Source organism: Eptesicus fuscus, chromosome 20 (assembly GCF_027574615.1).
Source record: "Eptesicus fuscus isolate TK198812 chromosome 20, DD_ASM_mEF_20220401, whole genome shotgun sequence".
NCBI classification, from domain to species: Eukaryota; Metazoa; Chordata; class Mammalia; order Chiroptera; family Vespertilionidae; genus Eptesicus; species Eptesicus fuscus.
Window position 1 is genome coordinate 30,725,528 of NC_072492.1, and position 26,725 is coordinate 30,752,252.

The 26,725-nt window shown below is 39.8% G+C and overlaps 1 protein-coding gene across 2 annotated transcripts in view; it reads right to left on the reverse strand.

Moving 5' to 3' along the window:
- The window catches only part of GDPD1 (glycerophosphodiester phosphodiesterase domain containing 1), a 28,921-nt gene extending 10,576 nt beyond the window's left edge, over positions 1-18,345 (reverse strand). For both annotated transcript variants that reach the window (XM_054709151.1, XM_008149479.3), the window contains exons 1-4: positions 18,068-18,345; positions 9,921-9,963; positions 2,797-2,932; positions 1,974-2,019 (exon numbers count right to left, since the gene is read on the reverse strand). In XM_054709151.1, coding sequence (XP_054565126.1) covers positions 1,974-2,019; positions 2,797-2,932; positions 9,921-9,963; positions 18,068-18,209 — 367 coding nt within the window. In that variant the 5' untranslated portion in view covers positions 18,210-18,345. The remainder of the gene's footprint in view (positions 1-1,973; positions 2,020-2,796; positions 2,933-9,920; positions 9,964-18,067) is intronic.
- Positions 18,346-26,725: the final 8,380 nt, after the last annotated feature.

The window sequence follows — 26,725 nt, forward strand, 5'->3', positions numbered from 1 at the left end:
CTTCACTTCTGAAATTTTCTTTTACTTAAAAAATTATATTTTATTATTATTATTATTTTAAATCTTTATTGTTGAAAGTATTACATAGGACCCCTTTTGCCCCAAATTGGCCCCTTCTAGCCCGCCCCTACTCTCCACCCATGAAATTCTCTTAACTTTCACAAGTTCACAATTGACACAACTATTAGAAAAGCTTGGCAAGTATAATCCTATTAATTACAAGAATGAGAAAGATATTTCCTCAAACCAACACAGCTTAATGATACTTACCTGGAAGGCAAAAACCAACAAACATCAGATCTAAATATCACTCAGAGATAGCTAATTTAAACAGTTTTCTAATTTTTATTTGCCTTTCTAAAATTTCCCAAAGAGAAATTTTACTGACCAATTTTAAATCTAGCTCACTGAGCAATTAACAGTTCTTTTTGAAAATTAGTATCAATAGATCCTTGACATTTAATCAAAGTTTTAACCTTTGCACTCGGATGTCGAGTGTGACTCGACACGGTTAGCATTAGAATAAAGGAATCGAGAAAAAAGCAAGCGAGTGCAAAGGGTTAAGTATATCCAAGCCATACCATGGACCATAACCTATAGCATCTCATAGCTTTACTGAGTTACATTTGAATCATTCAAAGCACGAGGCTGAACTGTGCTAGTGCGGGAGACTATACCTGCTCAGCAACCTGTATCTCAAGGTGTATTTTCCATTCTAACATCACTAACAAATTGGGGCCAAGGAACACGTTTCTTTGTAAGATATGCTCCCTCAAAGGAAAGAAAACCGTTATGCTGCTAATTGAAAAGTGAAGATGACTAGGAAAAGTATGTGTTTTTTTTAATTAATTAATTAATTAATTAATAATATTTTTATTGATTTCAGAGAGGGAGAAACATCCTATCTAATAAAGAGGGAATATGCAAATTGACCATCACAAAGATGGTGGTGCCCATAGCCACAAGATGGCGGCACCCAGTCCCCTCAGCCCCACCAGAGTCCCACAGTCCTTTCAGCCCAGCCAAGGTGGGGGGGGGGGGGGGGGTCGGTGGGGTCGGTGCAACGGCAGGTGCATGGTGTGGCAAGACCCACCTTCAGCCTCCCAGCAGCCCAGAGGCATAGGCAAGCCTTGGATGTCGGCTGCCCAGCCACCCAGGGCTGCCCAAGGCTCAGGTAACCAGGGCCAGCCGAGGCTTGCACTGCCGGCAGTGGCAGTAGCAGAGGTGTGATGGGGGCGTCGCCTTCCCCTGATCACTGGATCGCCTCCTACCCCTGAGGGCTCCCAGACTGTGAGAGGGGGCAGGCCGGGCTGAGGGACCCCCCCCCCCTCCAGTGCATGAATTTTCATGCCCCAGGCCTCTAGTCAATGATGAGAATCACTGATCAGCTGCCTCCTGCACAACCCCCACTAGGGACCAAGTCAGCAATCCAGGCATATGCCTTGACTGGGAATTAAACCATGACCTCCTGGTTCATAGATTGATGTTCAACCACTGAACCACACTGGCTGGTCTGGAATGATTTATTTGAGAAACAGAATTCTATTTAAAATTTAAAATATGGAGCACCTGAATGACATAGAATCAAATGTGAGACAATTAGTAAGGATCTGAAAGGGGTCCCTTCAATTTATTTTCATTTATTCATTTATTTGACTTATGATTACCATAAGTTATAGTATTCCTGAACTAGAAGCTTTAGAGGTACAAAGTGTCCCTGTAATATATGGGTTTCTTGTCATTAGTATTTGGCTTAAATGAACTGTATATAATTTTAATAGAATGAGCTAATTAAATCTCTGGACTTCATCTTTTCAGGGTCAAGATTTCAGATTAGGCCTGAGAGAATGTTTTGAGGGCAGTACTTTTAGCTGGAACTTACTATAACAAGAGAACACGCCTATATATCTAATTCTCAACATAAATGAATACACTTTAATGTTAATGTTTAAGTTGCAAATGGGAAATATTACCTCTTTGAAATGTGACATCCAGTTTGCCAAGGTAAGGTGGGAGTTCCTTTAAAAGATATTATTGAAAAGAGTTAGCTCTCAAAAAATCAGTATTTTAATGTCTTATATTAAGACATAAATATTTGCTTCTTCAAAAAATAAAAGAACAAAACACTACATATGTAAGGCACCCTGTAGCAGAACATCTCCAAAAGCAATTTAATCATATAATTATGTGAGAATTCTCTATACTTTCTTGCTCAATTTTGCTATAAACCTGTAACTGTTCTAAAAAGTCCATTAAAAACAAAAAGTTCAGAAAATGTGTATCATGTCAAAATATTAAAAAATATAATATATAAAAAAACAGCAGGATCACAACTATATAAAAAACATACAGGATATTCAATAAGATAGTATCCTATTAACATAAGTTTTCTTCAAGTGGTAAAACAGCATTTTTCCTTCTATTTATCAGGATTTACTACTAAAACCAGATTTTTAAAGGGTTCTTTCTCATACTGTAAGAGTAAAACTAATTTATATATTTAATCCAAATAAGATAAATTAAAGAATACTTCAAGGAATTGAACTCTAGTAGTTTTACATTTGAGGACTTTGGTAATTTTGTTACTTACAAAAATAAGACTCTATATATGTACATAGTGAGTAAATCTTTATTGAAAGTCAGAATAGTTTTTTAAAATTTCCTTTGACATTCATTATTTAACCACTGTCATTTATTTTTCATTATTTTATTAGTTATCTGGCATTCACTGTTTTTAAAAATGTTACAGGCCCAAGATCTACTAGGTATCAGTTTATCATGCATTTTTACACTTACACAGTATTTGAGATCTGAGATGTTTACATTGACCCCAGTTGATCTCTTCAGATTCTCATCATGTGACACAACAACTTGCTCATCTTTTGTGATATGACAGTCCAATTCCAGCATATCAGTTCCAATGGTAACTGCACTGAAGAAATACAAAGAATAAAGACATTCTGAAAGTTAAATTTGGAATTATAAATCAAACAGCAAAAAATTAAAAATCCATAATATTAAAATTTCTCAACACTGTCATCTATTATGATTTACTGATATGAAAATATTCTAAAGGAACTCAGAAGAAGAGAAGCATGCTGTCTTTCCATAACTAGCTATCCTAGCTTCTGTCAACCCAATAGAATGGAAAGAACACTGGGCCAGAAGGTAAGAGATCTAGGTATAAGTTCCTGCTTTGCTACAAACTTGCTGTATAACACTGGGCAAGTAAATGCCCCCTCTGGGCCGACATTTCCACATCTATAAAATGAAAGAAGTGAAAAACAAGAAAAGGATGCCAGCGTTTGACACTTTAATTCAACATAGGATTAGAAATTCTAGCCAGGGCAATTAAGCAAGGAGAAAAAAAGAGGGGCGGGGGTCCAAATTGGAAAGGGAATCATAAAACAATTCCATTGACAATAGCATAAAAAGAATAAAAAAACTTAGAAATTAACTTAACCAAGGAGGTGAAAGGCTTATACAAAGAAAGCTACAAAACACTGCTGAAAGAAATTAAATAAGAAATACATAATGGAAAGACATCCCACGTTCAAGAATTAGAATATACTTAACATTGTTAAATGCAAATACTACACTGATCTACAGAGTCAATGTAATTCCCATCAAAATCCCAATGGTATTTTTGGCAAAAACAGAAAAATCCACCCTAAAATTGATATGCAACCTCAAGGAACCCCAAAGAATCAAAACAATCTTGAAAAAGAAGAACAAAGTTGGAGGACTCACACCTCATGACTTCAAAACTTACTACAAAGCTACAGTGTAGTGTAGTGTAAGCCCTGACATTTTTTTCTTGTAATGCAAGTGACTGACTTAAGCTTTGATTGCCAAGGCATCCACTTAAAAGACGTTTGCAAAGCATTATGTCTAAAAAACAATGTAGATGCCTTAATTTAAAAATACTTTTAAAGACGCTAACCATCATCTGAGCCTTCAGTGAGTCATAATCTCTGGTGGTGAAGGGTCTTGCCTCGATGTTGATGGCTGCTGAGTGATCAGGGTGGAGGTGGCTGAAGACAAGTGGCTGTGGCAATTTCTTAAAATAAGACAACAATGAGGTTTGCTACATCGGTTGACTCTTCCTTTCACGAATGATTCCTCTGTAGCATGTGATACTGTTTGATAGTGTTTTATCCAGTCAATCCTCTCAAACCCTGCCACTGCTTTATCAACTAAGTTTTTGTAATACTAGAGGCCCGATGCACGAATTCGTGCACGGAGGGGGGGGGGGTTCCTCAGCCCGGCCTGCACCCTCTCCAATCTGGGACCCTTCAGGGGATGTCTGACTGCCGGTTTAAAACCGGCAGTCAGACATCCCTCTCGCAATCCGGGACGACTGGCTCCTAACCACTCACCGGCCTGCCTGCCTGCCTGATCACCCCTAACCCCTCTGCCTGATTGCCCCTAACCCTCTGCCTGCCGTCCTGATCGCCCCTACCTTGCTCCTCTGCCAGCCTCATCGCCCCTACCTTGCCCCCCTGCCTGATCGCCCCTAACTGATCTGATCACCCCAATCTACCTCTACCTGCCTGATTGCCCCCAACTGCCCTCCCTTGCCGGCCTGATCTCTCCTACAACTGCCCTCCTCTACAGGCCTGATCTCGCCCCCAACTGCCCTCCCCTGCTGGCCCTGTCGCCCCCAACTGCCCTTCCCTGCCGGCCTGATCTCGCCCCCAACTGCCCTCCCCTGCTGGCCCTGTCGCCCCCAACTGTCCTTCCCTGCCGGCCTGATCTCGCCCCCCCACTGCCATCTCCTGCCAGCCTGATCTCATCCTCAACTGCCTCTGCCTTGGCCCCCACCACCATGGCTTTGTTCGGAAGGAAGTCAGACGTCTGGAAGATGGCCGGTCAACCCGGTCTAATTAGCATATTACCCTTTTATTAGTATAGATTCTAAATCCTTTGTTATTTCAACTATTTTGTCAGCATCTTCTCCAGGAATAGACTCCACCTCACATTAGACTTTATGCATATCAGAACACTATTATAAGGAACATTCGAAAACATTAAGATAAAAAATTTAACCATAATCTCACATCCACACTATTTTACATTTTCTCCTCTTTATCCATTTTTTATTTTTGTTAATGCTCACCCAAGGATATTCTTTCCATAGAATTTTAGAGAAAGTGGAAGGGAGGGGGAGGGGAAGGAGGAGGAAGAGTGGGGCAGGGAGAGAGAGAGAGAAACATCTGTGTGAGACAGACACATCGATTGGTTGCCTCCTGCATGTGCCCAGACTACTGGAGTGGGAACAAACCTGCAACCCAGGTATGTGTCCTTGACCAGGAATCGAACCCATGACCCTTGACTGCATAGGCCAGTGGTCGGCAAACTCATTAGTCAACAGAGCCAAATATCAACAGTACAACAACTGAAATTTCTTTTGAGAGCCAAATTTTTTAAACTTAAACTTCTTCTAATGCCACTTCTTCAAAATAGACTCGCCCAGGCTGTGGTATTTTGTGGAAGAGCCACACTCAAGGGGCCAAAGAGCCACATGTGGCTCGCGAGCCGCAGTTTGCCGAACACTGGCATAAGTCAATGCTCTACCACTGAGCCACACTGGCCAGAGCTAATTTTTCTCCCTTTTTTTTCACTTTAGACTTTATTAGATTCCATCCCAAGAAACTACTTTCTTTGCTCACCTATTAGAAGCAACTCCTTATACATTAAAGTTTTATCATGAGATTGCAGCAATTTAGTAATGACTTCAAGCTCCACTTCTAATTCTAGTTCCTTTGCTATTTCCACACATCTGCAGTTACTTCCTCCACTGAAGTCTTGAAGCTCTCAAAGTCATCCACAAGGGTTAGGATCAACTTCTTCCAAACTCTTATTAATACTGATATTCTGACCTCTTCCCATGTATCATAAATGATCTTAACATCTAGAATGGTGAATCTTTTCCATAAGGTTTTCAATTTACTTTGCCCAAATCTATCAGAAAAATCACTAAAGCAGCTATAGCCTTACAAAATATATTTCTTAAATAATAAGACTTGAAAGTTGAAATTACTCCTTGATCCATGAGCTGCAGAATGGATGTTGTGCTAGCAGGAATGAAAACATTAAACTCAGGTCTGGCCAGCGTGGCTCAGTGGTTGAGCTTTGACCTATGAACCAGGAGGACAGTGCACATGCTGGGGTTTCAGGCTTGATCCCCAGTAGATGACGTGCAGGAGGCAGCCAATCAATGATATTCTCTCTCTTTCTTTCTCTCTCTCTCCCTCCCTTCATCTCTGAAATCAATAAAAATATATCTAAAAAAAAGGAAACATGAAACTCAGTGTACATCTCCACCAGAGCTCTTGGGTGACCAGGTACATTGTCAATGAGCAATAATATTTTGAAAGGAAATATTATTGGAAGGGAGGGGGGAGGGGAAGGAGGAGGAAGAGTGGGGCAGGGAGAGAGAGAAACATCTGTGTGAGACAGACACATCCTGAGCATTAAATTCTCAACTTTAAAAGAGAATATTTGTTTGCCAACTATATCTTTGTTAGAGCCACAAATGTGTAAAAGTGAAATCCAAAAAGACACAATAAACAAAAACAGCTTTTAGGTTGGTAGATTATTTTTCTGTATTTTTTAATTTCCTTAAATATTGTTGTCATATAATATTTAGAGAGGAAGGGAGAGGTAGAAAGAGAAACATCAATCAGCTACTTCCTGCATGCCCCACTGCTGGGGATGGAGCCCGGCAAACTGGGCATGTACCCTGACCAGGAATCAAACCAGTGACCTCTTGGTGCATGGCTTGATGCTCAACCACTGAGCCACACTGGCCGGGTGTATGCTTATCTCTTAATAACAAGATAATAAATAAAAATTTAGAGCAATAGCAAGTATACTTAATAAGTTATCCTAATAAATTATCCCAATTTGATATACAAATAGCTAGAACATAGCAAGAAATTTTTTTTTTAATCACTATGGCCTTCAGAAATTTCCATAAGTAACAATAGTATGCATCTACATCAATTGAAACACCAGTTATTTTGTAGCTAAATTTCTGACAAGTTGATGACAAACACTGAAAAAAGTTAGGGAAGCCAGGCTTCAACTTTCTAGAAAAAGAAATTAAAACTCTACCTATAAAAGAAGATGTGAAATTACTTGAAACTCCACAGAAGCTATGCATACAATTTACAACAGGAATTTTGTTAAGGAATTTATCTGAATTTCATTAACTCCTCACAATATTGAGGTTGTATTATCATCCCCATTTCATTGATGAGATAATTGGTATTATATTAACTAGATAGTCTAAAAAATGTAAGAATCAGGCCGCTGATTAATTACTTTGACTGTCTGCCAACTTATACTTCCAGCTATTGCTAATACAATTTGTTTCTTTCTCTCACCATTCATGTTAATACCATACGGATCAAATTGTCCTGTGGGTATTTACAAAGACGGCCTAGTTTAATAACCTAGTTTTATTAGCTCTTAAGAACCAGATTTTACCTACTCAAGGGCTTGGGGTGTGTGTGTGTGTGTGTGTGTGTGTGTGTGTGTGTGTGTGTGTGTGTGTGTGTGTGTGTACAGTGTAATTCCTTAGTCTTTGGTTCTATGTTTATTATGGATGGGGTTCTATATTCTTCATCCTGTCTTCTGCTAATAGTCTGCTTTGTTCTTGAGTACCCCGTTCTGTATCTCATTCAGTAAGCCACTAGTAAGAGCCTGTTAGCACCAGAGCTAGGTGTCAGGGAAAGTTTGATGAGGAATGCTTATTTATGTAGTTTCAAAGTACCTCCCTACAAAAACGCTATTACAAAGAATAAAGGAGTAACTTCCCAGTGGAAAAGTCTCTCAGAAACCACTTTAACCAAATGACCAAGTCAACATCACTGGCTCCTTCAAGCTGACTGCCGTGTCATGTTAATGTCCTTGCTTTTTGGCACAATAAGCAGTGAGTAGTTTAATTTAACAAAGAAAATTAATAACAGTTATCAATTTGGTCAGAATACAAATGATTTCTTTTCTCATATGCATTCTTCTATACTTTACAAACACTCTACAATGAATATGCACTACTTTTAAAATAGAGGGAAGAATCAAAGTCTTTAAGCTCATGCCACATGCCTGGGACTTCCTCTTCACCACTGCCTCCCAATGTTTCTTAACATTAATTCCAGAATGAATTCACTTTGCAACTCCTCCGTGAAAGTACTTTCTTGTTGATTCAGACTACAATGATTCTTATTACAGACAAGAGCTCATTCAACTGGCAGTTGCCAGCCATTTTGGTCTCAGGACTCTTTTATTGACTACCTCAAAGAGCTTCAGAAATTGACTCCTTAAAATTTAATTTATTTATTTGAGAATAAGAGTAAACCCATTTCATGGTAACATACACTTTATGTTAGAGATTGAGAGAGCAATGAGGAAAGAGGCTTGCTCCCAAGAAATTACTGAAGAACTTTTTATAAATTGTGAGATGCATTTATTTCTCTTTGTCAGTCCTAATTATTTCTTTAGCCCCACTACAATACAGTCTTAAGGTCCTTACAATTTCCTAGACATATCTGGTCTACATATCCTCACATCTTAATCTCAAACATTTCACATTCTTCCTCTCTGCCAAATTATAGCTCTTCTAGTCCTGGTATCTTTTCAATTTTCTGGTTAATCTTAACCTGGCTTCCCACACCATTTACACTGAGTGGCCAGATTATTATGATCTCTGAACGCATAATAATCTGGCCACTCAGTGTATATCCTATATAATAAAAGGCTAATATGCAAATTGTCCCCTCGACCAGGAGTTTGACCAGCAGGCAAACCAGCTAACCACCCATGTCCCCTCCCCCTGGCCAGGCTGGCCGGACCCCACCCATGCATGAATTCATGCACCGGGCCTCTAATATTTGTATACATATACACTGAGTGGCCAGATTATTATGTGTTCAGAGATCATAATAATCTGGCCACTCAGTGTATACTTCCTCTAATATCTATCTTCTCATCTTCACCTACATGCCATAATATATATATATATGCTTTACGAAGTGTGTATCTAAATATGTGATTGGGGTGTATCTCAGTGGAAACTGTACACATGAAATTATACACATATTTAGCTATAGCTAGCTAGAAATATAATCTCAGTAGAAAAAATAATTTAAATTAATCTGTTTTACAGTCTATGACAGAAGGAAAGAGTTTGCACTTTAAAGCTATAAGAGACTCTTGAGATTATAGTTAAAAGGCATCATATTATAGAACAGGAAAAGTAAGCCATGACAAATTCAGGGGGATAGGATTTAGATGAAACTATAATGTGGAAAAGCATACCTTTGGACCTGGTAACAGGAAAAATAATGTCTAAAATGTCTTTGAATGATGACAAGCAGGACCAAAACATAAGCCAAGTTTTCCTGATTTCTTAGCTGTCTTTATATACATAAAAATGGTTTTAAAATTTCATAAGAAAAAATCAATATGGATAGATAACGTCTTTCACGGGGTTTAACTTCTCACATTCCCTGTTTTAGATTAGATTATGGGTTCAGGTCTGTACGAGAATTACTGGGTCGACACATAATCCTATTCATAAACAGCAGCCAGTGTAACAGTTGTTTCATTTTCTACTTTTCTCTTTCTCTCCAAGACTAATTAGCATTACACACAGTATGTTCCTTGTTATAAATGTCTTCTTTCAACTTTGGAACTATAGTATCTTTTGATTACCCAAACTCTGATGTAGTTTCTTCAGTTATGCAGAAGCCCGACACACTATTTGTAACACTGGAGACTAACCGCATAAAAAAGCAATTTTAATTATATAGAAACAACTATATTATTCACAAGTGGATGCGACATGTATACTATCTTCATTTTGTGAATCATAATCACTTTAAAGATAAACTGTAAATCTTTAATATACTTACTGCTGAAATGCTGCCATTGTATTCTCCAAATTTTCTCCAGCACCTGTAAAAACATTAAATGTAAACTTCATTTACTTGTATACTCTGAACATTTTATTTTTCTATAAATTCATTTTAATAAGATACATCTTTACAAATGTTCTAAAGAGTATAATGGTATCTTTATTTTTTAGCTGTACCAGGAAGAATCAAAGATCAAAACACAGACACAACAACACAGAAGTGTGAGAGCATCTAAACATGATTTGTAGCCCTAGCTGGTTTGGCTCGGTGGATAGAGCATCAGCCTGCGGACTGAAGGATCGCAGGTTCGATTCCCGTCAAGGGCACATGCCTGGGTTGTGGGCTCAATCCCCAGTAGGGGACATGCAGGAGGCAGCTTGATTCTCTCTCATTGTTGATATTTCTCTCTCTCTCTCCCTCTCCCTTCCTCTCTAAAATCAATAAAAAATATATATATATATAAAAATAAACATGATTTGTAAACTGTCATATCTGCAAGGAAAGACAGAAGAGGACTTGGTACCTATACACCTCCCCAAGCAGAGTTAAAACATCTCTCTTCTGTATTTACACAGTCCCTTATGCACCTACCATGCATTTATCATATTACAGCATAAGTTATTACCTATCTCTCTCCTTCCTTTCCCATGAATTACTTAAGACAAGTGACTGTACTTTAATCACCTTGGCTGAAAGCAGGATACTATAGTAGTTGAGAATGGGACTCCGGAGTTCTGATCTTTGTTCTAAAATCTATTTGATGTTTGTGTCACCTTGGGAAAGTTACCTAATCTCTCTGTTAGACTGAGCTTTCTTACCTATAAGAATGAGGATAATGGTTACTAGAGTTGTTGCATAATAGAAAACAGATGAAGTAAATATGGAAATTATAGTTTTTTTGAAAGAAAGTGCTTTTTTTTTTTAGAAAGTGCAGTTTTGAGGTTAAATGACTTCAAAACATCCAACTGGTGTCTGTCTTAATAAAAAACTATGGAAATATGTTATACTCAGATAACCAATATTTCAAGAACAAAGCACTCTAAAATTACAAAAAACACTAGAGTGCTAAAATGGTTATTGTTAAGTAAACTAGTGACTGCTTGTTGTCTCAAAAACACCCCAAGGAAGTTGAAAGAATTCTGAAGCCAATTAGAAGGCATTTTCACCAGCCAAACCTGAAACATCGTTAGCATCAAACAAATGATAGTAACAAATTTTAAACTACTGGATAAAATAGGAAATTCTCAGTCTATTTTAATAAATGGAAAGTTTGATGAGGAATGCTTATTTATGTAGTTTCAAAGTACCTCCCTACAAAAACGCTATTACAAAGAATAAAGGAGTAACTTCCCAGTGGAAAAGTCTCTCAGAAACCACTTTAACCAAATGACCAAGTCAACATCACTGGCTCCTTCAAGCTGACTGCCGTGTCATGTTAATGTCCTTGCTTTTTGGCACAATAAGCAGTGAGTAGTTTAATTTAACAAAGAAAATTAATAACAGTTATCAATTTGGTCAGAATACAACTGATTTCTTTTCTCATATGCATTCTTCTATACTTTACAAACACTCTACAATGAATATGCACTACTTTTAAAATAGAGGGAAGAATCAAAGTCTTTAAGCTCATGCCACATGCCTGGGACTTCCTCTTCACCACTGCCTCCCAATGTTTCTTAACATTAATTCCAGAATGAATTCACTTTGCAACTCCTCCGTGAAAGTACTTTCTTGTTGATTCAGACTACAATGATTCTTATTACAGACAAGAGCTCATTCAACTGGCAGTTGCCAGCCATTTTGGTCTCAGGACTCTTTTATTGACTACCTCAAAGAGCTTCAGAAATTGACTCCTTAAAATTTAATTTATTTATTTGAAAATAAGAGTTAACCCATTTCATGCTAACATATATTTTATGAAAAACTAGAGGCCCAGTGCATGATTAAATCATGCACGTGTAGGGTCCCCTAGGCCTAACCTGCCATCCAGGCCATATCCACTGCCCCGCAAAGTCTAGCACGCTCCGCGGACACACAGCTCCCCGCTTTCGATCGCGGGGGAGCTGGGTGCCTGTCCGCTGGTGCACCAGGCCTTTCAGAAGCCTCCTGCGCGGCGGAGGCTTCTGAAAGGCCTAGTGCCGGAGCGGACAGGCACCCAGTTCCCCCCCTTTTGATGGTCCGTGGCAGGACATGGGCTCGCTGCCCCAGAGGCCCCTTCTGTGCTGCAGCACAGCCATGGCGCAGACGCTGAGCTCGCGCCGCCACTGGCGACGCAAGCTCAGCATCTCGCCGGCCCAATCGGCCACCCCGGCCACTCCAAGTCCTGCCCCTCCGTGCCTCCTGGCCAATCGTGGGCATAGCGAAAGTACGGTCAATTTGCATATTTGTCTCTTATTAGGTAGGATAACTATCTTCCAAAAAAATTTAATGAGAAGAGTAGTACTGTTTTACATTTTTGTAAATATCTTTAATGTCTGGCTTAATAGAAGGCAGCTAGCCCTGGCCGGTGTGGCTCAGTGGATAGAGCGTCGGCCTGCGGACTGAAAGGTCCCAGGTTCGATTCCGGTCAAGGGCATGTACCTTGGCTGCGGGCACATCCCCAGTGGGGGGTGTGCAGGAGGCAGCTGATCGATGTTTCTCATCGATGTTTCTAACTCTCTATCCCTCTCTCTTTCTCTCTGTGAAAAATCAATAAAATATATTTTAAAAAAAATAAAAAAAAAAGAAGGCAGCTAGATTCTTATATCTGCTTAACATGTACCTGAATTCAATGAGGGAGTTTTATAAGTCAGTTGCAATGTGGAATCTGAACCACATAAATGTCCTCTTCATACTCTATTACATAAAAACCCACTGGTCCACTATGAACTTTGAATGGATCTTTCACCCATTTATGGCTTTATGATATCATCCAGTAATCTTTTGGAAAATACTGATTCACTGAATTCTGCTTATCTTCTAAATGATGATACATATCATTATATAATAGATATTTTTAAATCTCATTTGTTAACATCTGATCTCATTAGGAGAATCTTTGAGAATTGAAAAGCTATCAAGCTCACAGTGGCGGATGCAAAATTCTAATTTTTGCTTAAAAGTTCAAAATTCTAATTTTTGCTTAAAAGTTCAAATTTAATCATTGGCACTACCTTCATAGAAGGCAGCTAGGTTATTTTTTTGCTAACGAGAGATACACTTGATTAATTTTCAAGAACATATCTGCTGAATATTCAAGTATCCATAACCAGTTGTCAGTTTTTTTAAGTAAAAACGGTGTTCTGTGGGAAAAAAAGGTAAATTCAGCTCACAAGTCAAATGACTGCACAAGTGCTTTTTCTCAAGACAACCATCATCATACTTTGGTATGCAGCAAAAGTGAATACCTATAATTATGTCACACAGAATATATATAGTTGAAGGTTGAAATTTAATAACATTAATAATTTTTACTAATACATCAAAGATATTCTTAAGTGAAACTGCCAGCTTTTCTTATTTATTGATTTTAGAGAAAGAAGAAGGGAGAGCGAGATCACTTAGCTGTTCCACTTATTTATGCATTCATTGGTTGATACTTGTATGTGCCCTGACTGGGGATCAAACCAGAGACCTTCTGGTGCAAGGGACAAATTACTTATTAGATTCATATGGGGAAAGCCTAGAGAGTAACTAAATTAAGAGTATGTCACTCCTCTCCAAAGAATTATTTGTTGTTAGCACTTCTCTCATGAAATTCCTTTTTTTTTTTAAAGGAATGGAGATACTTTCATTCCACCTTATTTTTAAAATTTTATTTTATGATTTTAGAGAGAGGAAGGGAGAGGAGGAGAGAGAAACAGCGATTGGTTGCCTTCCACACGCACCACGACCCACCCGGCATCGAACCAGCAACCTGGGTATGTGCCCTGACCAGGAATAGAACTTGCGACCTTTCAGTGCATAGGATGATGCTCAACAAACTGACCCACGTCGGCCAGGGCCCAAAAGCAATCTTTACCCTCAAACTTATCACCTGTTAAATCAATCTGTGGCAACATGCCCAGACTGTGACAGTACTCTTGCTTAAGTGCAAGGGTGAAAAATTAGAAGGAAAGGTTAAGATTTGATCAATTGGTCCAGCTGGTGTGGCTCTGGTTAAATGTCACTGACTCATGCACCAACAGGTCACTGGTTCGATTCCTGGTCAGGGTACATGCCCAGGTTGCAGGCTTGATCCCCAGTAGGGGGCGTGCAGGAAACAGCCGATTGATGTTTCTTTTTAAAAAAATATATTTTATTAATACAGTTCTGCCCCTGATCGGTGTGGCTCAGTTGGTTGAGCATGATCCCAATCCTCATCTGAGAGAGAGGAAGGGAGAGGGATAGAGAGTTAGAAACATCAATGAGAGAGAAACATCGATCAGCTGCCTCCTGCACACTCCCCACTGGGTATGTGCCCGCAACCAAGGTACATGCCCTTGATCGGAATCGAACCTGGGACCCTTGAGTCCACAGGCCGACTATCCACTGAGCCAAACCGGTTAGGGCTGATGTTCTTATTGATGTTTCTATCTCTCTCGTCCGTCTCCTTTCTCTCTCTCTCTCAAAAAAAAAAAAAAATTTTTTTTTAAATAAAAAAAGATTTGATCAGTTGATTTTAAAAAATACTTTGACCATTAATTCCTAGTAAGTAGACTTTCTTTTTTAAGCCTGTTGCTTAATTCAATTGGCTTATAGAGACAGATTAGAGAGTATTAAAGTATGTTATTTCCCTGCTATCCCATCTCTATCTGAAATAAATATATATACCATATAATTCCAAATACAGGACAATATGTACTTAAAGGATACACTTCAAGATGTCCAGATAGCCGAAACCGGTTTGGCTCAGATAGAGCGTCGGCCTGCGGACTCAAGGGTCCCAGGTTCGATTCCGGTCAGGGCATGTACCTTGGTTGCGGGCACACCCCCAGTAGGGGGTGTGCAGGAGGCAGCTCGATGTTTCTCATCGATTTTCTAACTCTCTATCCCTCTCTCTTCCTCTCTGTAAAAAATTAAAATATATTTTTTTAAAAAAATGTCCAGATAGTAAATTTTAGGAGTTATTTTTTCTCTTCTCGTTTCCATATTTCCAAGTTTCCTATAATGAACATGAGTTACTTTTACAATTGGAAAAATAATAACAAAACCCATAATTTCATAAAGGAATTAAGAAAATGGCCCTTGATTATACTGCTTGCTCTCCATTTAATCCAAAGGGTATATCTTTGGTTCTGTTGATGTTTCATCAATACATTGTAGTTATAAAATATGCTCTTGGTCAAATAAATTTAAGAAACACATGGAACATATCTAACATGTAGTAGATAATTAGCAGACAATAAGCTATTATTTTTAAGCTATTATTTTAATTATATATTAGTATCTGTACTAGAGGCTAGAGACAAAATTAATAAAATCTAAAACTTGGCCTAGTAATGGAAGTTGATGTATTAATATATCCTATTACAATATAATGCAATACAATGTATGCTTTAAAGAGGTAAGAGCAAAGCAAGCCTACAGCATTTAATTTCCAAGACAGCCACTTTCAAGGACAATGTTAAAAAAGGCAAAAGTGTTCATTAAAACTTTGAAAACATAAGTATAGGGTGATCTCAATCTTCATAATCAACTCCAAGTTCTATTGCAAAATGCAAATGTGGATTCCCTATATCCATGCTTATATTTTCAATTTTACAAATTTTCAAAGGGCTTTCTATGTCCTTAGTCCTCTAACAACTCAAAGAGAAGCAAGGCAAATGCTCTCCATTTATTGATAAGGAAAACTCAGGCTTATTCCCAAGGCTAATTAGTGGTAGGTCCAGCATCTGACTCAGGAAAATGCTTTTATAGCAGACATAATATAATACACATTAAGAGTTTCAAGTTATAGCAATTCAGGTGTATATACTTTAAACAAATATAGCTATCAATATTTCAGTCTCGGAATGGTTATACATCTGGCTTATATGAAATATCAGGAATTTGTCGTTAGGGCAATTATAGTATTAGCCCAAATGTTAGTCATATGCACAGAGAGACTACTGATTGCTGTTATCAGTGTCCAAGAAAAAAAAAAAAGAAAGCAAGTAGACTCCTTCCCAGTCTATTATTTTCCAGAAACATAGTATCTTGAGTTACAAAGTGTGTGTGTGTGTGTGTGTGTTTAAAATAAATATCTCCTCTATCACTCTGGACTCAACTGTATTATTTGGTGTAGATGCTCCACACAAAAGCATATGAAGTTTAGCAGAGTAAAACAGATTTTGAGCCTGCAGATATTTTAACAAGATTATTTCTTCTAAAATAAAATTTAGATCACCCATAATGACAGATGAGAAAGCTTTTTAGAGGATCTAGTTTTGTTTTGGTCTGGGTTTTAAGCAAGCACACTTTTTGAAAATCAGTCAACACAACTGCAGTGTATACTGCCCATCCCCAGAATAGGACTATCACCACTGAAAATTGCTTCTAGAGCAACTTAAACACTAAAAGTTGGTTTGGGGCTTTAATGGTTGAAGGTGTATTAGCAGTTACATGTACATTTTATAGTTGAACTATGCATTTATTAAAATGCAGATAAATCAAATGAGAAATAACATGGCGTTTAGCCGGTGACATCTGAAAACCTTTGATACTTCTCATGAGTCGGAGACTAGCATAACCATGGAAGTTAGTCTTTAGTACTATGTGTAACTGATAAAATTATACAGATGAATGCTAAAGTATTCTGTGACATTTAAAACCTTATTTCTGCCCTAACTGGTTTGGCTCAGTGGCTAGAGGGTCAACCTGCGGACTCAAGGGTCCCAGGTTCGATTCCAGTCAAGGGCATGTACCTTGGTTGCGGCCACATGACCAGTGGGGAGTGTGCAGAAGGCAGCTGATCAATGTTTCTCTCTCATCGATGTTTCTAACTCTCTATCCCTCTCTCCCCTCCTCTCTGTAAAAAAATCAATAAAATGTTTAAAAAAAAAAAAAGGCAAAAACAAAAAACCTTATTCCTGGCCAGTTCTTGTTAGAAAAGGAGTGATGGTACTAAATCAAGTTTTAGACTATAAATCTAGAAATTTACCATTTTAAGTATTAGGCTACAAATTCCAAGCCATTTTAACCTAGTGTTACATTCATTTCTAAAGAAGAGTTAACGTTGATTGAAATAATCCAATTTGACGACGTTTTATACATCCCACTTCAAAGGAAATAGACACTTAATAATGAAGAGGCAAAGACTGGACCTGCTGTGACTGCCGTCTGGGAAATCAGAGGGTGGACTAGCTAGTCTCCTTCTAGCAAGACATCTTTCCAAAAGAAACTTTTAGCTTTCTTTAAACAATACCGTCCCGTCATAAACGAAATCATCTTTTCACCTTCTCGAAATCCACGTGTCATTGCTGGGGTGTGGGTGGGGCTTTTAAATAACCCACAGGTTTGCAGCCTGGGGCACCTGGCCGTTCCCGTTCCTGTCCCGGCCCGGCCCGGCCCGGGCTCTAAAGGTGCCCCGGGAAAGGGTACCTGGCTCGGGGCCGCCTCCCTCTCACTAATGACCACGCTCTGAGGGCGGGGGGGGGGGGTGCGGCTGGCCCGGGGTCTGCAACACCAGGGCGGCAGCGCGCTCCGGGTTCCCGCGGTTCCTCAGCCCCGAAGACTGCGCCCAGGATCTCCCCACCAGCTCCCCCCGCCCCCTCCCGGCTCCCTGGGAGCAGCCCGTTCCCGGCCCCCCGGCCCCCCGGCCCCCCGGCCCCGAGCCTTCCGGTTCCCCCCTCCCCGCTGGTGCCTCGCTGCGCGACCCTCCTCGCGTCCGCTGACAAACTCTCCGTCCACCCCATTCTCACCCGGCCCCGCCTCCTCCTGAGAATCCCGACATCGCTGCACCCGAGAAATCCTCACCTTGGCTTTGTCCCAAGACCCCCTTCCTGCCCCAGGAGACCTCCCCTCCACATCGCCTTCACCTCCGGGGGAGCCCCCTCTTCACACATCCCCCTTCCTCCTCAAACTCTGGGCGTCTTTCCACCCGCCAGCCTTTTGCGGGGCTCCGAAGGACCGAAGGGGAGGGGGGTGGGGCACACAAGAGAAAGGCTCCCCCCATTTCCGCCGTCGGGTTCCGGGGACCCCCTCACCTCCGCGGTGAGAGATGTGTTTACTGAGGAACCGCTGTTTCTTCCTCTGGTGCAGCAAGGTCGGGTACTTGAGCAACAGGAACGAGGTCACCAAGTACCCCCCCAGGGTGGAGAGAAGGTAATAAGCCGCGGTGGACGACATCTCGGCAAAGTGTGGCAAGTCTCCCGCCGCCAGGCCCGCTCAACTCCGCTGCGGCGGTCGCGAGGACGGCGGCGGCGGCTCCGGGCCAGCTCGCCCCCCGCCGGTGCCTGCGGCGCAGCGCACTTGTTCGCGCCCGCCCACCACGCAGGCGCAGCCGGCCCGGCCCCGGCAACAAAGGGGCTGCGGCACGCAGGCGCGCTCCGCGCCGCTGCGGGGAAGGCGCCGGCCGGGACCTGGCTTTGTGGTCAGAGGCAGCTCCACACTGCGGCGAGAGCTTGGAAACCTGACGACGCCTTCGCCATCACTCGGGCAGGAAGGGCCTGGCATAATTGGAAAACCCACGTAAAAAAGGAATGATTCCACCGTGCGTCTTAGCCTCTGCTCTAGGAAATGCAAGGAACTGTAACCGATGGAGGAGTTAAAGCTTGTGAAAACAAGTAATAAACCCATCCATTTGTCTAGCCGAGAGAGAACTTCCCCTATAGTAACATGTACCCATGCCAGGTACCGATTTACCAGTCAAATATTTGAGGGACTGGCTCCTCTTTAATTTATTGTGAAAATACAATCCCCATGCTTTCTACACGTTAGGCAGTCAAGAAATATTTGTTGACTTACGAGTCCATTTAAAATAAGGAAATGCTGACAAGGCCATAGTTTATCACTCAGAAGTCTTAGGAAGACAGGAAACTGAATTCCAACTAGTTCCCCTTTTACCCCACAGATTCCAGTCTATTCTAAGTTCTAGTTTAAATGCAAAAGAATTAACCCCGGGGCAGAAAATTTGGCCAGAGCAAGTCTTCCACTGAGGTAGAATGCAGAATGATTATTTAAAATCTTGTGGTTCTTTTCTCTGGCCTTAAGCAAATTATTCTCTTCTGTTCCTTTATCTGTAAAATGAGGTTTTTGTGTTTTTTTTTGTTTTTTTTTACTAAATAAAAACCTCAACTCTCACATACTATTATTGATCTTGATTCCCCGAAATTCTAGCTTCCTTGAAGAGGAGTAAATATTTAGAAGATTTTTTAAATCAGGGGCCTTCACTAGATTTTTAAAAATAGCAGAAAAAGATTTTGTTCAGTTTATCATCAGCAATAATCTATTTCTTTTTAAATTTAAATTTTTATGTATTTTTAACGATTTTTAAATTTATTTTAGAGAGAGAGAGAGAAACGTTGATGTGAGAGCAATACATGGATCAGCTGCCTCCTGAAATCGCCCTACTGGGGATCGAGCCTGCAACCCTGGCATGCCCCATGGGAATCGGTGACCTCCTGGTTCATAGGTGGATGCTCAACCACTGAGCAACACCGGATTTGAAAACAATCAAGGCCCAGCAGGCTCAGGAAGAACCTACAGAGGATCTGTAGGGAAATATCATTTTTGATAACTAAGGTATAATCTGAATTAGGTGTGGTAGACAGAGAGTGTTAAAGACAAAAAACCACAGGCCCAAAATGGCATCATTCATGCTAAAAGCCCATGATAAACCTAGATTTTTTTTTTTTAATATTTTTATTGAGGTATTATATGTGTACATATCTTACCATTACCCCCCCACCCCACACCCACACATGCCCTCCCCCCCAGAGTTTTGCGTCCATTGTTTATGCTTATATGCATGCATACAAGTCCTTCGTTTGATTTCATAACTCCCCCACCTTTCCCAAACTTTCCCCCTGTACTTTGAAAGTCTGTTTGATGCTTTACTGTCTCTGTATCTATCTTTTTGTTCACCACTTTATAATGTTCTTTACTATCCCTAAATGAGTGAGATCATGTGGTATTTTTCTTTCATTGACTGGCTTATTTCACTTAGCATAATGTTCTCCAATTCCATCCAGGTTGCTGCAAATGATGAGAATTCCTTCTTTTTTATGGCAGCATAGTATTCCATTGTGTAGATGTACCACAGTTTTCCGATCCAGTCATCTGCTGATGGGCATCTAGGCTGTTTCCAAATCTTAGCTATTGTAAATTGTGCTGCTATGAACATAGTGGTGCATATATCCTTTCTGATTGGTGTTTCTAGTTTCTTCGGATATATTCCCAGGAGTGGGATTACTGGGTCAAATGGGAGTTCCATTTTCAGTTTTTTGAGGAAACTCCATACTGTTCTCCACAGTGGCTGCACCAGTCTGCATTCCCACCAGCAGTGCACGAGGGTTCCTTTTTCTCCGCATCCTCGCCAACACTTGTTGTTTGTTGATTTGTTGATGATAGCCATTCTGACAGGTGTGAGATGGTACCTCATTGTTGTTTTGATTTGCATCTCTCGGATAATAAGTGACTTTGAACATGTTTTCATGTGTCTCTTGGCCTTCCTTCTGTCTTCTTTTGAAAATATTCTGTTTAGGTCTGTTGCCCATTTTTTTATTGGATCATTTATCTTCCTCTTATTAAGTTGCATAAGCTGCCTGTAGATGTTGGAGATTAAACCTTTATCAGTGATAGCATTTGCAAATATGTTTTCCCATGCAGTGGGCTTTCTTGTTGTTTTGTTGATGGTTTCTTTTGCTGTAAAAAAGCTTTTTATTTTGATGTAGTCCCATTTGTTAATTTTCTCTTTAGCTTCCATTGCCCTAGGGGCAGTGTCAGTGAAGAAGTTCTTGTGGCATATGTCTGAGATTTTGTTGCCTGTAGATTCCTCTAGTATTTTTATGGTTTCCCGTCTTATGTTTAAGTCCTGTATCCATTTTGAGTTTATTTTTGTGTATGGTGTAAGTTGGTGATCTAGTTTCATTTTTTTGCATGTATCTGTCCAGTTTTCCCAACACCATTTATTGAAGAGACTGTCTTGACTCCATTGTATGTTCATGCCTCCTTTGTCAAATATTAATTGAGCATAGTGGTTTGGGTCGATATCTGGGTTCTCTATTCTGTTCCATTGATCAATATGTCTGTTCTTGTGCCAGTACCAGGCTGTTTTGAGAACAGTGGCTTTGTAATACAGCTTGAAATCTGGTATTGAGATCCCACCTACTTTATTCTTCTTTCTGAGGATTGCTGAGGCTAGTCGGGGTCTTTTTTTATTCCAGATGAATTTTTGGAGAGTTCTTTCTAGGTCTGTGAAATATGCTGTTGGTATTTTGATGGGGAGTGCATTGAATCTGTAGATTGCTTTGGGTAGTATGGACATTTTAATGATGTTGATTCTACCAATCCAGGAACATGGTATGTTCTTCCATCTGTTTACGTCTTCCTCTATCTCTTTTTTCAGTGTCCTGTAGTTTTCTGCGTATAGGTCTTTTACCTCCTTAGTTAAGTTTATTCCTAGGTATCTTAATTTTTTTGGTGCGATGGTAAATGGGATTGCTTTTTTAGTCTCTCTTTCTGTAAGTTCATTATTGGTGTATAGAAAAGCCATAGATTTCTTGGCGTTAATTTTGTATCCCGCTACATTGCCGAATTCATTTATTAAGTCTATTAGTTTTTTGATGGAATCTTTTGGGTTTTTTATGTACAATATCATGTCATCTGCAAATAAGGACAGCTTCACTTCTTCTTTTCCAATTTGGATGCCTCTTATTTCTTCTTCTTGCCTAATTGCGATAGCTAATACTTCCAGTACTATGTCAAACAGGAGTGGTGAGAGTGGGCATCCCTGTCTTGTTCCTGTTCTTAGGGGAAATGGTTTTAGTTTTTGCCCATTGAGTATGATGTTTGCTGTGGGTTTATCATAAATAGCTTTTATTATGTTGAGGTATGAGCCTTCTATTCCCACCTTGTTGAGAGTTTTTATCAAGAAAGGGTGTTGGATTTTGTCAAATGCTTTTTCTGCATCTATTGATATGACTATGTGATTTTTATCTCTCAATTTGTTTATGTGATGTATCACGTTTATTGATTTGCGGATATTGTACCATCCTTGCATTCCTGGAATAAATCCTACTTGGTCATGGTGTATGATCTTTCTGATGTACTGCTGGAGCCGATTTGCTAGAATTTTGTTGAGGATTTTGGCATCAATGTTCATGAGGGATATTGGCCTGTAATTCTCTTTCATTGAGTTGTCTTTATCTGGTTTTGGTATTAGGGTGATGCTGGCTTCATAGAAGGAGCCTGGAAGTGTTCCTTCCTCTTGAATTTTTTGGAATAGTCTGAGGAGGATAGGTTTTAGTTCTTCCTTGAAAGTTTGATAAAACTCTCCTGTGAAGCCATCTGGCCCCGGGCTTTTGTTTGCCGGAAGCTTTTTGATGACTGCTTCAATTTCTTCCATAGTTACTGGCATGTTGAGCTGTTTAGAATCTTCCTGATTGAGTTTTGGAAGGTTGTATTTTTCTAGGAATATGTCGATTTCCTCTAGGTTGTCCAGTTTGTTGGAATAGAGTTGTTCGTAGTATTTTGTAACAATCCTTTGTATTTCGTCGGGGTCTGTTGTTATTTCACCTCTTTCATTTCTGATTTTGTTTATTTGGGTCCTCTCTCTTTGCTTCTTGGTGAGCCTGGCTAGAGGTCCATCAATCTTGTTTATCCTTTCAAAGAACCAGCTCTTGGTTTTGTTGATCTTTTGTATTGTTTCTTTGGTCTCTATGTCGTTTATCTCCGCTCTGATCTTTATTATTTCTTTCCTTCTGCTTACACTGGGCTTATCTTGTTGCTCTCTCTCTAACTCTTTGAGTTGTTGGGTTAGGTAATTTATTACCATTGTTTCTTGTTTTTTGAAGTAGGCTTGTAGAGCTATGAACTTCCCTCTCAGGACTGCTTTCATTGTGTCCCATAGATTTTGGATTGTTGTGTTTTCATTGTCGTTTGTTGCCATGATGTTTTTTATTTCTTCCTTGATGTCTTTGGTAACCCAGTCATGGTTTAATAACATGCTGTTTAGTCTCCAAGTGTTTGATTTCTTTGGGTTGTTTTTATTGTAGTTGATTTCCAGTTTTATGCCACTGTGATCTGAGAAGATACTTGATATGATTTCTATCTTCTTGAATTTGGAGAGACTTTGCCTATGTCCTAACATATGGTCTATCTTTGAAAATGACCCATGTGCACTTGAGAAGAATGTATATTCTGTGGCTTTGGGGTGAAATGTTCTGAAGATGTCGATTAATTCCATCTGTTCTAGTGAGTCATTTAGGATTGATGTTTCTTTGCTGATTTTTTGTTTAGAGGATTTGTCCAATGGTGATAGTGGGGTATTGAAGTCTCCTACTATGATTGTATTACTGTCAATCTCTCCTTTGATATCTTCCAGGAGTTTTTTAATGTATCTTGGTGCTCCTGTATTGGGTGCATATATGTTTACCAGAGTTATTTCTTCTTGTTGGATTTCTCCCTTTAGTATTATGAAGTGGCCTTCATTATCTCTTGTTATGTCCTTCACTTTGAGATCTAATTTGTCAGATATAAGTATTGCAACCCCAGCTTTTTTTTCATTTCCATTTGCCTGGAAAACCTTTTTCCATCCCTTTACTCTCAGTCTGTATGCATCCTTTTTTTTGAGGTGGGTTTCCTGTAGACAGCAGATATCTGGGTTTTGTTTACTTATCCAGTCTGTTACCCTGTGTCTTTTGATTGGGGCATTCAATCCATTTACATTTAAAGTTATTATTGATAGGAACTTATTTGACGCCATTTTTATTCTATACCCCTGTGTACCTTTTTTGCTTCCTATTTCTTTCTTTCTTTTTTTTTTTTTTTTACAGCAGACCCTTTAGCATTTCTTTCATTGCTGGTTTGTTGGTGATAAACTCCCTTAGTCCTTTTTTGTCTCTGAAGCTCCTGATTTCACCTTCAATTTTGATTGATAGCCTTGCTGGGTACAGTATTCTTGGATTTAGACCCTTCCTTTGCATGACTTGGTATATTTCGTTCCATTCCCTTCTGGCCTGATGAGTTTCTGTTGAGAAATCAGTTGCTAGTCTGATGGGGGTTCCTTTGTATGTAACTGTCTGTCTCTCTCTGGCCGCTTGTAAGATTCTTACTTTGTCGTTGGTGTTTGCCAACTTAACTATAATGTGCCTTGGCGTCGGTCTTTTGGGGTTCATTTTGCTTGGAACTCTGTGAGCTTCTTGGATTTGTGTGGGTTTTTTCTTCCCTATATCAGGGAAGTTTTCTGTTATTATTTCTTCAAACAGGTTTTCTATTCCTTGCTCAGTTTCCTTTCCTTCTGGCACCCCTATTATCCTGATGTTGTTTTGTTTTGTATTGTCCCGAAGTTCCCTTACGCTCTCCTCAATCTTTCTAATTTTTGTTTCTAGAAGCTGTTGTAATTGGGTATTTTTTTCCATCTTGTCTTCTAGCTCACTTATGCGGTCCTCTGCTTCATCTAGTCTACTCTTGATGCTTTCTATTGAGTTCTTTACAGCAGCGATGTCATTTTTCATTTCTTCTTGGTTCTTCTTCATTTCTTCTTGGTTCTTACTCATATTGTCGAATTTGTCTTCCATCCTTTTCAGCCACTTTATGACCATTTCTCTGAATTCTTTCTCTGATAGGTTGTTTGCCTCTAAATCGTTTACTTCCTTTTCTGGTGATGCCTGCTTCTCTTTCCTGTGGGGGCTGTTTCTTTGTCTCCCCATGGTCTCTCTTCTCCGGATGTCTGGTTATATAGATTTCTCTCTCTGGCGTTGATTTAAAGGTATAAAATACAACACAACCGGGCACAACAGACAAGGCACTGAACAGAATTGTATTCACGATATTAATAACCTCCAATAAAGGTAACCACCAGAGAAAGACAAATTAGGGAATAGGAGTGGAAGAGGGAGAGTAAAAAGAAAGAACAACAACGAAGAAAAAAAAAAAAACAACAACAACAAAGAGTGTGAATCTGAACTTGGGAAAAGAGCAGAAAGAAAGAAAAGAAATAACAGAAAAGAAAAAGAAAAGAAAAAAAAGTAAGAGAGACAAGAATGATACTAAGAGAGAAAAGGGGAACAAACTATATATATGGGGAGTAAACTCCACTAGAACAACCACTATTCCCAGCAAATTCCAGCAACACGAGCCTGGAGATTAATACAAACTGCAACAGCAGCTAATATCAAGTGAGGCAAGGGAAAACAAAAGTAAAAAACAAACAAAAACAAAGCAAACAAAAGAACCAACCAAACCAACAAAAAGAATAATCAAAACAATCTCCTAAAAAAGCATAAAAATTCAATCTAATCAACATTCAAGCAAACAACAACAAAAGGCCCGAGAGAAAAATAATTTTTTAAAGGTAGCGTAGAGAGAGGTTTGTATGGATTTGGAGCAGGGGGTTGGGATTAGATATATAAGTAGGGTGAAGTTTTAGCAGGGAGTAAACTGAAAAAGTAGGGAAAATCTAAAGCCAGAAAGGGTTAAGATAAACTGGGGAACAAGGGGGAAAGGTTAGGAGGAGAGTGATGGCATAATGTTAGCTTTGAGATAGGGTAAAGCGATTGTAAGGGAAAGATGCAAATCGAATGTAGGACACTAATCCAAAAATAAAAGAAAGAGAAAATCAAATGACATTAAAAAAAAAAAAAAGTAAAATAATAGTAATAATATTGCTGATTGGAAATAAAAATGTAATAATTAAAAAGGTGAAAATCAAGTGAGGAAAAAGAAAAAATATTAGTTTCTTAAGTATAAGATGCAAAAAATGAAAATAAAAAATATGAGAATAAAAAATTTAAAAAATTGAAAAAAGAATTGAAAATTAAAAAATAGGAAGACTAAAATGTGCAGTAGCGGCTGTCATTCACTTCCTCTATTATTCTGTTTGGTACGCCTTTTTCCCAGTCTGGGCGGTATATCAGTTCAGCTTCATTCCAGGGCTCCTCAGTGTTGGAAGCCAGTCCTGCTTTTTAAGCCAGCCCTGTCTTAATTTCTCGTATTTATTTTTGATTACACCAGAGACAATTAGCGTTTCAGCCCCTGGGTGGCAGTGTTTCTGAATTGACTTCCGGGCCTCTCTAGCTCTTTTTTCTTTTTTTTTTTTTCCCCTTCTATGGCACTCACTACCGGTTTGTAGAGGTGTGCGCCTCAGAGCTGCCTCTCTGATGGTCACACGCAGCTCTGGCCCCAGGTTCCGAAAAAAACACCTTCCCCCTGCAGTCTTTCAGGGTTTCCACCTGGGTTTGCCTCTGTATTGGGCTTAGCAATCAGAGTCGGAAAGAGCCCAGGTGTGCGGACCGTGGGTCTGTGCCCCAGACTAAGGAGCCTGCACTCCTTTGAAAATTCTTAGTCTGACCCTCCTCGTCAGATTAAAATGAGTTGCTTTCAAGAGGTCACTTCTGTTAGCAGCTCAGAAGACCCCCCTCCTCATTCACGGATCACGGCAGTTCCAACTGCCGCTGATTTTTCTAGGCACAGACCTCCCGGCTCCTGCCGGTCCTGCGGCTGCCGCACTTCCCTCACCCAGGGCTTCCCTCACCCACCGCGGGGATTAGAAACCGCAGCTTATTTCAGACAAAATCTGACCTTTCCGTGGTGCAGTGAAGAGTTTCTTTGAATCCAAATGTTTGCGCTGATAGGGGACCGGTGGTCTGGTGCTCCCAGCAGTTCAGTGTTTGCAGTTGTCGCGGAAAGTCAGGTTTCCCCTA